The 12,672-nt window shown below is 42.4% G+C and overlaps 1 protein-coding gene across 1 annotated transcript in view; it reads left to right on the forward strand.

Annotated features, from left to right (window-relative positions):
• Positions 1–12,425, forward strand: part of LOC136874170 (uncharacterized) — a 30,676-nt gene extending 18,251 nt beyond the window's left edge. The window contains exons 2-3 of the mRNA XM_067147752.2: positions 5,438–5,618; positions 12,009–12,425. Coding sequence (XP_067003853.2) covers positions 5,438–5,618; positions 12,009–12,238 — 411 coding nt within the window. The 3' untranslated portion in view covers positions 12,239–12,425. The remainder of the gene's footprint in view (positions 1–5,437; positions 5,619–12,008) is intronic.
• Positions 12,426–12,672: the final 247 nt, after the last annotated feature.

Here is a 12,672-nt window from a genome sequence, read left to right on the forward strand (position 1 = left end):
AATGTAAACATATTTCTCTATTTTTTTATATGATTTACTTGGCTCAACAATTCTATAATAATTAGGCCGATTTACCTCATACTTACTGGTCTTCCAGGATATCTTTATTATTGACCTGTATTATTTTATTAATAAGCCTACAGAGTGTGTATATTTTATTGTGTATGAAATTTTGAGTGGATTTGTACTGTATATGGTATTTATATAAATATTCACGATCCATAACCTGTCTTATTCTTTCCCTAAAATAGGTATTTATGAAAATGTTCCATTATTTTTAGCTGCATCTTGCAAATCGGCAATTCGTTTGAGCTAAATACAATCTGATATAATAACAGGCTATTTGAGCTCATATTTCCGACTTTTAAACTGCCGGTACTGCGGTTAAAACAGTGTTCTGGACTGTCCCGTGCTTATCATTACGACTAAGGTACTTTTCTACTGCGTTAGATACGTTAACCAATGAAATAATGTTACAGAAATATTTTAAAATGACAGACTCGGATAGGAATTAACTAGCACTGCTGGTAATGCCAACATGGCGATGCGCGCAAAACTCGGCTTCAGCGAGCCAATGCATTGCGGTAGGCATTGCCATCTCTATGTTATTCTGTGCTCGTTGGTCTAGACTTAACCTTGACGTATTAGATCCCCTTCCCCACTTCGTGCTGAAATCACTCGGGATAGAGGCATTGAGACTACAATTACAGAATATTTTCGACCTATTTACCGCCTTCTTCGCCTTTAAATCCAGTTGAACTAAATCTCTTTTGGATAACTCTGGCCATGTACCAACCGTAATAGCTGGTGACCTCAACTTCAAGCATTAAGACTGGAACTCCAGGGTTGCCAACCCTAAGGGAAGAATATTAAGTGCGTACATGACAGAGCGACGTTAAGGTGTGTGCTCCTACGGAGCCCACAATATACCCGGCAAATGGATTACCTGACGTCATAGATGTGATATTATAACAGCGTAATTGATTTTGTTTCCCTTGTGACTTAAATTCCGATCACAATCCTGTTGTTTTCAATCTTACCTGGGAGCGTCTTGAGGGGCCAACTCGTTCGATCCCTCATGTCAACTTGGATTACCACAAGTTCAGGAGACACGTGGATAAAAAATTAAAACCTATAAATATTCGCTACCTGGGATGATGTTGACAGGGCGGTTGAGCACCTTACTCGTAAGAAGCTCAGTGTCAGAAAACACATCCAGGAAGTTGCACGGAATTCACATTCGGCTATTAGTCCACAAGTTATGGGGGATATTCCAGAGCTTTCTTTTTTTCCATATTTTATTTTTTATTTTTAGAATTTGCTTTACGTCGCACCGACGCAGATAAGTCTTATGGCGACCATGGGGCAGGAAGGGGCTAGGAGTGGGAATTAAGCGACCGTGGCCTTAATTGAGGTACAGCCCCAGCATTTTCCTGGTGTGAAAATGGGAAACCACGGAAAACCATCTTCAGGGCTGCCGGCAGCGGGGTTCGAACTCACTATCTCTCGGATGCAAGATCACAGCTGCGCGCCCCTAACCGCACGGCCAACTCGCCCTGTAGAGAAAGCTTTCCACACCGTCTGGGACAACAATTTAATAGTGAAACTGGGCGAACTTTATAAAGACCCCCTTTATTTATTCAAAGTTATTCAGTCATATCTACGCAATCGACAATTATTTTTGTCACCTGAGATGGTGAGAACCTTTCCCTTCGGCATTTACTTGCAGGAGTGCCACAGGGAGGATCACTGTTGCCAAATTTTTACGTGTTATATGTGAACAATCTCCCTAGGGTAGCAGGAGTAGAAATTCAATAGTACGCTGAAGACAATGAAGTATGAATCGCACGGCGAAGATATTGTGACGCCATCACAAAAATACAAGCCTGGATTAGCCACTTTTTATCCTCGTGTTCCCAGAACAAGGTTACTGTAAAATTAATCCGGGAAAAAACCCAGGCGATCCTCTTTTCGAGGAGACAACCGAGGTTTCGTCATCTTACGAGTAAAACTAGAACAGAGTTTCCATGGCTGACTAAGGTTGTCCCATTTAGATTTCTGTTTAACAACCAAAATTTTATCATGCGAGTGCATAACGGAAAATGACAACAACGCATACTTCAGAACTCTGTAGGAGACACGAACCTGGATCGCTTGATGGGCCGCTCAATAACGTGGATAGTGGGCGAATAATAAATCTACCAAGACGAGACTGACGTATTTGAACATCTTCGAATACCACGGGACTGAAAAGGGAACAGCGAGTAACGTTAGACTGCATCACATAGTGCGAGTAATCGTATGTTAAGACAAGCTTCCTTGCACATTTCATCTTCAAACAACTATAGTGAAACATAGGCCTATATTCTGAATCAAATTGCAAAGAGGTAGGGCACAACAGTTCTAATGGCCCTTGGCCTACCAAACGGCCCGAACCTGCAGATGTGCAGGCTCCGCGTGGCTCCCGCTGTGGGTGGAGGTGGTAGGATAACACCCACGATATCCCCTGCATGTTGTAAGAGGCGACTAAAAGGAGCCCCAGGTGCTCTGAACTTTGAAGCGTGGGTTGCTGACCACGGGGCCCCAAGCTGAGTCCTGGAATTACTTCCACTTACTTGTGTCAGGCTCCTCACTTTCATCTATCCTTTTCGACATTCCTTGGTCAACTCTTGTTCTTTTCCGACCCCGACGCTATTAGGTTTGCGAGGTCTAGGGAGTCTTTCATTTTCACGCCCTTCGTGGCCCTTGCCTTTCTTTAGCCGATACCTTTATTTTTCGAAGTGTCGGGTCCCTTCCATTTTTTCCTCTCATTAGTGTTATATATAGGGTGGTTGCCTAGTTGTACTTCCTCTTAAAATAGTAACCACCACCATCACCACGTTCTGCGTGGTCAGTGCGTCGAATCTTCTCGGCCAGTTATTCTTGGCTTTCTAGTGTGGGGATATTATCTCACAGTCGTCAATTGTAATCATGCAGGCTAAGTGGACATCGAACCAGCCCTCAGATCCAGGTAAATATCCTTATCCTGCCCGGGAATCGAACTCGGGGCTTTGGCATCGTCGACCTCCCAAACTTTTGAAGGTACAGTAGTAATCGGTTACCCCAAGACTGGTACAAATGACCCTAACAGGTTCTAAATGCATGGTTAAAATAGAAGGAAATCTTACTAAAGAGTGTGAAGTAAACCAAGGTTTGCGGCAAGGGGATGTGTTATCTACCCTGCTCTTCAATATGGTTTTGGAGCGTGTGATGGGAAAGGAGGAGGTCAGTAATCCAGGCGGTACGCTGTTCAACCGTGTAACACAGAATCTGGCTTATGCTGATGATGTTGATATGCTGTCTAGAAGATTGAAAGACCTAGAGGAAGGACTGGATAGATTAGAAAATGAAGGAGGAGAAATGGGCCTAAGAGTGAATAATGCCAAAACTCATTACCTGTTTGCATCTAGGAGGACCATAGTTGGGGAAGACATGTGCATAAAATTAAATGGGATTAACTACGAGAGATGTGAAAAGTTTAAGTATTTAGGAGTGCTGGTGACAAAAGATAATGACATGAAAGAGGAAATAAAAGCGAGGATTGTTGCAGGCAATAGGGCTTACTTAGCTCTACTGAAAGTGTTTAGATCACGCAGCCTTGGTAGAAGATTAAAGTTGGCAGTCTATTGAACAGTATTACAACCAGTGGTAACTTACGGCTCTGAAACATGGACAATGACCAAAGTAGATGAAGAACTGTTGAACAGATAGGAGAGAAAAGATTTTTGGCCCAGTGAAGGAAGAGAAATTGTGGAGAATAAGGAAAAACAAGGAATTGGAAGAACTCTATGGACATCCAAGTATTGTAACCGAAATAAAAAGCAACAGATTAAGGTGGTTGGGGGCACGTGGAGAGAATGCCAGATAATAGGGCTGTCAGGAAGATCTATAAAGGAAATCCAGGTGGTAGATGATGGAAAGGAAGACCCCGGAAAAGATGGCTGGATGATGTGGAGGAGGATTTAAGAAAGATTGGAATAAGAAGATGGAGGAGGCGTGCAGAAGATCGTGAATATTGGGCTACAATCGTCAGAGAGGCCAAGGCCCTACAGGGGCTGTAGCGCCGAGGAGTAAGTAAGTAATCGGTTACCCCATACTTGTAGTCTTCCCAAGTGAATCATTTCTATACACCAACATCTAATGTACAGTGAGTTCCTCTCATCGGTTAACCGGTAGGCGCAGCCATCTTACCTGCCTCCCGTTGACTCATCACTTCCCGCTGCGCGGCATAGCAACTTGGCTCACGTTATCCGTGCATGACATGAGATAAGAATTAAAATTAAGAAAATCAGTTTGAATTAAGAAAATAAGCTCGTAACCATATGGCAGGAGATGTTGGAAATGTTTTCCTCTTGTATCCACACATTTTAACATTTTCGAAACCCCGGCTTCTTGTCTAAGACGTCTTAGGGATTTTGTAGGCGTATGTTCTAATCTTTCTGCGATTTAATTTACTTTTTCCTTGATAAGTACACTTTTTTAGTACTTTGCTTCTTATCGAGTAAAGAACTAGTTTCTCTCAATTTGTTTACGAGTTTCTGCACGGTCTCTCTATGTAGAGGGCGTAAACCTGGGAATTGTGTTACAAATAGCCTAACGACTCTCTTTTCACATAATTATCGTACATAAATACCCCTTCCTCTACCGCGTACACATTTGGAGGCATTATGAGAATTATACCCCAAAGTAACACTTCACAACTCGAGAACAGTTGGAGGGATAGATCAACACTTCATACACATTCTAAGCACGGACCTGAACTGCGAAGTGCGGGCATTCCCGTGCTGTCACGCTGTGTAAGGGGAAGTGATGAGTCAACGGGAGGCAGATAAGCTGGGTGCGCCTCCGACCAACCAATGAGAGAAACTCATTGTAGAATGACCAAAATCACGTTTAGTATCACGTACTTAATCACTAATATCCTGTTTACCTCCAGTGAATGCATCTGATAAATAGTCTGCACATAATTTATCAAAAATATTGTTACTTTTAGCAGCCGATATTCCATGAAATCTTGATAACAGCGTTGATACTCGGAGAAACTCTATATCTCAAATGTTATTTTTTGAACTAAATGCAATTACGACAAAGGAAAGGTATGCCACAAAATTGTTTATATTTCGTAACTGAACCGCAGAAATTTATAACGTAGCCTACACAAGACGATAGAAATGAAAGATTTCGAGATGCATATTAACACGAATTCTCATTGCCTATCAATGGCGTACGATAATTCTCAGGGTCCGTCACCAGTGAGTAAATGGATTTTCATAATTGCATTTAAACGTAAAAAAAAAAAAAAAAATTGAAGGATTTGCTGACTTGCAATTACTGTATTCTATGTTAGAAACGAAAGATGTCATATTCCATGTTTACAGGTGATGAGTTATTGTTTCAGGTGACTGGTGTATGGTTTTTCGCTGAACGGCATACTCCTCAAACAGTTCCTACCAACACAAGCGTTTGTCAAGATCTGTTTGTGAGCCAAAACGGGTTCTTCATAACATTAAAATCTTTTGCATTTGATGAGTTTGAAGTAGAGGTTATTGCAGAAGAACCTTGGAAGTGGAAAGTTCCAGGTAAGTGGAAAGTTAGTATGTAAAAAATTCTTCCTCCCTACGATTGCAGCAGATGAGAATGCCAGTTGCAATTGGTAAAAATAAGGAGGGAAATTGTAAATTAATCTTATGACATTAATCCAGAGAAACTATTAGATAATCCAGTTACATTAATTCGGACCTCTTGATATATATAGTTTCGGGGTATCTGTGGAACGCAGAGAGGTGAAAGAGGGTGCGGGCTTGAATGGATCTAACTACAATATCAAGAATTGAATTAAAACTTTAAAAGGTTATATTTCGTTTAGAACATCAAACTTAACAAATTTCTTCACTACGTGAACATAACAACATTACAGGTACAATTAGCAATCTTGAAGCAAGACTTGGAAAATCCCAGATTAGTGAATTTTTACAGCTTTAGGGCTTCAAGCCCTTAGTTTGCACATTCTTAGATACCGGATCCAGTTTACAAAATTCACGAAATCTCAATGGTTAGACAGGGACGGAAATATCCTGATTCAGGAGCACTTGCTCCAGAAGTTACAATATTTAGCCTTCCAGAGGCACCCCTCACTATTACAAAACTTCGAAAAGAGCTTACATGCTCTCGATTTCTTACAGTCCACTCAAGGCAATATTACATCAAAGTCTTACACTCTCTGGCCTCACAGGGCACGATGTACAAATGGAAATAGTTTTAAACAGGGGTATCTAGTACCCAACCTACTGGGCCTTTGCGGAAAAAGGTAAGGGTTATTCTGCCCGAAGGCAGGTCCGAACCTCCGCAGAGGTGTTCCTGAGCCGGAGTTTACGTGCGGTAGGGTGGCCAGTTCCTTTCCGCTCCTCCATTCCCTTACCCCCTACCAACAGCGCGTGGCAACCCATCCAACTCCTGACCACGCCCAATGTTGCTTAACTTCGGAGATCTCACGAGATCCGGTGTTTCAACACGGCTACGGCCGTTGGCTTGTGGAAAAAGAACAGGTTAAATAAATGGTCCGAACACAAACTGAATGGAGGCGTACACTTGCGCTCCTAGATAATGAAATATTAAAACCCTAACAGGGCTCTGGGCCCAACGAAACAGGGGCTAATCCCAAGCTACTGAGGTGACTCGTATGGAAATAAATTTAATATATTACAGTAAGAAAACAGTTACGAAATCGTAGTCACCTCAAACCAAGATGAAGGGGAGCTCGAGAGGGTAACTCACTCTCTATCCTCGATTTACAGTTAAAGACTTTATGAAGTTTTACATTAGCCGAAAGAAAATTTACATTTTAGAAAAGTTTTGTTACATCGTTCAAACTTCGGACCTTCCTCTCGGATAAGTCTGTGGAGGTAGCTACAGAAAAGAGAATTTAGGTGGCCATTTCCTGGCTGATGTACTGCCTGCCAAAGAATGAGGCGCCCCGCCTCCTGCCTTAACACACACACACTCAGAAAGACGACGATCAAGAGATAAGGAAACTTGAAAAGCCGCAACTTATATACCCTCAGGGATGGTTCAAGAGGATTCTGGGCTAATCCGGACACACCCTCTCAGAAGTGTTGCAAACTTAGAATTACATTAAAAAACAAATGAAAGTTGAGAAAACCTACAAACACTTCCTTTACCTTGCACCAGAGTGCATGACTATAGTTTTTTGGTAGTGACATCTTCTAATTAATGTCTCAACTTTATGTATTAGCAATTTCACATTTTGGTCGGTTGAGGAGTTCATTAAGACGCTTGTTTTGAATGAGCGGTGTTGAGGTGTACCTCCCGGTACGTATATATCACATTGGCTACGCAGTGGATTTAAATGACAGTTCCCTGTATATATTGGAGTCTTTTTTGCACTAGTAGCCGCTCATAACTGCCACTCCATCACATCCTTGATCCCTGCACTTTGCAATGTCCAAACTTTTCTTTAGTAAAGTGTCCAAAACCAGATTTACAAACAGAGAAGCAGTCTAAGTATTTGAATGGAAAAATACTATGCATTACTTGGAGCTTATTCATCCATACTTTCTTTACATACAATACAAGAACGCACAACAGTAGTGTTTCCCTCATCTTATCTGCGAAATTTCATTGTCGGTTTAGATTTGAACTGATCGATAGTTCCCTTGTGAAATAGTTTTCCATGGTTTCCCATTCTGCTGCATTAAGGGGAATGCCGGAACAGATACTTTTATAGGCCACGGCCACTTTCCACCTTATCCTTCACCGCAACAGACCTCCTGGCCTGAGAGAGGGCGGCACACTATAAGAAACCTGCCGCACCCCTGCAGAGTATGGAATGAAAACCTGAGTGGTAGTAGTAATTTACGGGGGCAAGTTTAAAGTTTAATTCTGACCCACATAACTATTAAAATAGTAGAAGTTCCTCCTTCATTCTCTTTCCTCGTAACAGACAGTCATGGACTCAGGGAAAACCGTCCCAGGGGCTTTGAACTCGGGAGCATGAGTTGGCGACCACGGGGCCCTTAGCTGATTCATGGCATTGCTTCCACTTGTGCCAGGCTCCTCACTTTCATCTATCCTATACGACCTCCCTTCATCAACTCTTGTTCTTTTCCTACCCCGACGGTATTAGAGCACTCGAGGACTAGGGAGTCCTTCATGTTCATGCCCTTCGTAGTCCTAGTCTTCCTTTGGCCAATAACTTCATTTTTTCGAAGTGTCCGATCCCTTCCATTAATCTATTTTTCTCTGATTAGTGTTATATAGAGGATGGTTGCCTAGTTGTATTTCCTCTTAAGACAATAATCACCACCATCACCTCAGGGAAAACCTGCTCAGAGATTTAGTGTGATGCCACCTCCTCGTCGAACAATGCAGTAAAACGCGAACTGAAAAATGGAGGTAAACATGACATATTTATATTGATTGAAGGTTAAGAGAAAGGAGGGGTAGGCAGGAGCAGCGCTGTAGGCATGGAAAATCCCGGATGCAAGACATTCTATGTTTAAATTAGTGGGTTACAGCTAGTTACAACAAACTTCCCTCGGTTTGGCGTAAATCAGGCATATAGAAGACATTTTATGATGACAAAGAAGAAATCCTACTAAGTCTACTTCCAGCTATGTATCAGAAAACAGTCCAAGGTACTTTTTCGATCACATTTTTCAACGAAACTAACTCTTGAATTGGGGTATGTTGCAGTACGGTAGTTTTGCAGCCACGTCTTCATATATTTCTCGCCTTAAATCGGTCAACTGGTGCGGCATTTCATTGAGTGAACATAAGGCTGTAGACGTGAGCAACGAACCGTGAAGACCTTATAAGTGACGGCTGCACTCCTTTTCTGTAATATTACAGTTGAGGATTTAAAAGAAAAGAAGACGAGGAAGTAGAAACGTTATTAAGGTAGGGGGCCCATATTTCGTCCCTTAGTAGATTTGGACTTATAGAAATTCAGGCGTATTATGAACAAGGCTAGAAATTGATATATAAATTACTGAATAGGCCTATATTCTCCACTTACGGGAAATTTAAATGAAATTGTTATAACGTAAGGTAATATTTGACATACACACTGCAAAAAGTAAAGTACCAAAATGTGTTCGTAATTTCGCCCCCCCAAAAATTTATGAAAAGTACAATTAATTTTAATGTATTTTTCCTTTCTAACTTTACCAAACACTTTCCCTATAATGAATTACTTGAAGGCCGCTTATTACAAATGTTTTATTGGTATTCTTTATAACATAGTTTTCAGCGTTGCTTGTGGGATATTATACGCTTTACCTGCACGTTTGTAACCCATGATCTTGCCCCTCACTGCTTAAAAGCCTTTTCTCATAGCCTCCTTATCCCACTGCTTGCGTTTATCCACCTGAAAATAATATTAAACTTCATAAATAACAAATACAATGAAGGGGGACGATATTACGAACATTCCCTGATTTATTATAATGGCCGCTACAATAACTCACGCCACCGACCTCACTGTAGCGATTACAGGCCAAGAAATACACCACACGACTGAAAGGCAGTCCAGTATATCAGCGCTCACTCTAGGAATAACAGGCTCTTAGTTTGAATGCTGCACTTACTCAGCTCAGCATGAAACATTAATCCTGCTTGTACACGGAAACTAAACGAGGTGCACACAACCAACTCTCGCAACAAGACAACGGGGTTGGGCTACGCGTGTGCGCGCGGCTAAACATTAGGTACGAACCGTTCAAACTGGAAATCCCTAGGGGGACGAAATAAGGCGCGGGGACGGAATTTGGCTCTCTTACCGTATGTCTTGGTGCCTTGCTATTTGTGTCTTTCCATCAGATACTTTATACATGATCGTTTAAATGTCTTAGACACTGATATCCTTTTGACGTCTTGTGGCAGATTGTTTCATTCACGAATTACAGTAAGTGTGAAGGAATTGCCATATACTGAGGACTTGTGGTTGGGTATGGTAAGGATATGCATGTACTGCGCTCTTGTAGTTTTTCGTGGTGTAAGAGATTATAAAAACGCTCTTGAAGGTAAGAAGGAGAATTGAGATTTAAGGTGAAGATTATATGTGTTCCACTTCATTTTACGCTTCTGTGCATACGTACAGTGCATTTCTGACTTTTCGATTTTGCGATTTCTGAATGATAGGTTCGTAACATGCATATCGTACAAAATTATTAAAAATCCGAGCGGAGTGCTACTGCTATAGAGCCAAGCTCTGTATTCGGGAGACGCGTGAGTTCGAGCTCCACCGTCAGCTGTCCTGGGAATCGTTTTCTCTGGTTTCTCAGTTTCACTTCCAGACAGTTCTTATTCATAGACCACGGCCGATTCCTTACACCTCCTTACCTAATTTCATTCACTTCATTAACTCCTCAACTGAGGTTGGCGTCAGGAAGGGCATCCGACCGTAAAACATACCACATTAATTAACCTCACCTCATTCCTGACCCCGTACCAGAAAGGGGACTAACAACGGAAGCGCGCGTACCGGGGAATCGCCAATCTTACGTAAATTTTGCACACACGTTAAATGAGCCAAGAATGACACAATACTTCTTTCGGAAATTAACTCGTGCAACCTACAGAGAGCGTTAAAATTCGTATGTTTCAGGTAGCGCGCTCAGCTACGCAGGCCGCTACTTCATACCCTACTCGTACCTGCAACTCGTACTGTCCAACAGCTGACATACGCTTGTAGTCGTTGTATAGGACAAGTGTTTGTTCGTATAATGGTAATCAACATAGGCAAAGTAACTTTTGCGTTGGGAGAAAAATATGGAGCGTGTGATATTAAGCCCTTATCCTTGCTTCGCTAGGTGAGGTTGGTGTAGAACTGCTGTGTGCTTTCAACATTTTTGCCACGAACATCACTGTTGCAAAAACCTGTAACGAGTCACTTGCTTTCGTGTGTAACGTCTCTTGTTGTACTGATTAACCTTTATTTTCACTATAACAATATTATTCTATTGCCTCTTGTAACCCACAATCAATGCAGGCTTTAAATTATTTCTCTTAATTCTGCTACACAATTTTCACGACCAAAAAACCAAATCCCATGGCGCAACAGACCCGAAGGGTCATGGCCTACCAAGCGTCCGTTGCTCAGCCCCAAAGGCCTGCAGATTATGAGACGTCGTGTGGTCAGCACGGCGAATCCTCTCGGCCGTTATTCTTGGCTTTCTAGGCCGAGGCCGCGATTTCGCCGTCAGATAGCTCCTCAATTTTAATCACCTACAGTAGGCTGAGTGGACCTCGAACCAGCCCTCAGGTCCAGGTAAAAGTCCCTGACTTGGCCGGGAATCGAACTCGGGGCCTCCGGGTAAGAGGAACGCACGCTACCCTACACCAAAGGTCCGGCCTATAATTTTCACGACGCGCTACGCAATTACTAACAGTATAGAAAAGAAGACCAGTGTCGCTGTCCCTCGACGAGTGAACCCAGCACGCGCCACAGTCCTGTGTAGCCAACCGCGCCTATTCAAACACGCTTTCTGTAGGTCACATGAGTTCATTTCCGAAGTCCGGCTACATGGCTAAATGGTTAGAGTGCTGGCCTTTGGTCACAGGGGCCCGGGTTCGATTCACGGCAAGATAGTGAATTTTAACCATCATTGGTTAGTTTCGCTGGCACGGGGGCTGGGTGTATGTGTCTTCTTCATCATCATTTCATCCTCATCATGACGCGCAGGTCACATACGGGAGTCAAATCAAAAGACCTGAACCTGGCGGGCCGAACATGTCCTCGGACACTCCCGGCACTAAAAGCCATACGCCATTTCATTTTTTTTTTCGTTTCCGAAAGAATTGTTCTGGCCATTGTGTTATTCCTGGCTCATTTAACGTGTGTTCAAAATTTCAGTAAGATCCGTGATTCCCCGCTTCGCGCCCTTCCCTTGTAAGTCGCAGACGTACATACAAATTATGGGAAATTAACTTGTATTCCTGTTTTGTTGCAGGTCGTGACCACGCTACTTGGGTGATATATTTTGCACCGGATGACGGTGTTTTGGTAGTTGCGTCTTGTGTAGGATCTAGCGACTACCATTCGTATATCATATTGAGCAGAAGACTGCCACTCACTGAATTACAACTAGAAGACGCTCATTATGTGATCGGAGCCGCGGGCGTGAAAACTAGCAAAGAGTTCAATTGGTGGAACTCAACAGCAGAGTGTACTCAGGATTAGACTCAGAAAGTGTGAGTCTCAGTCTAAATTAGTGACTATTTATGGTTAAACCATAGAATATTAGGCAAATTAATTCTAGTCTCAGCCTAAAGCGGTGACTCCGTGTAGAAACCGTGGGAACATTCAATCATGTTGAGTCTCAACAAAGGACAGTGACTGCACTTACAGTGTAAACGATGAACATTTAATCACCCTGAGTCTCAGCAAAGGGCAGTGACTGCACTTACAGTGTAAACGATGAACATTTAATCAACCTGAGTCTCAACAAAGGACAGTGACTGCACTTACAGTGTAAACGATGAACATTTAATCACCCTGAGTCTCAGCAAAAGGTAGTGACTGTACTTACAGTGTAAACGATGAACATTCACTCAACCTGAGTCTCAGCAAAAGGTAGTGACTGTACTTACAGTGTTAGCGATGAACATTCACTC

The sequence above is a fragment of the Anabrus simplex genome, chromosome 5, assembly GCF_040414725.1.
Source record: "Anabrus simplex isolate iqAnaSimp1 chromosome 5, ASM4041472v1, whole genome shotgun sequence".
Taxonomy (NCBI): Eukaryota; Metazoa; Arthropoda; class Insecta; order Orthoptera; family Tettigoniidae; genus Anabrus; species Anabrus simplex.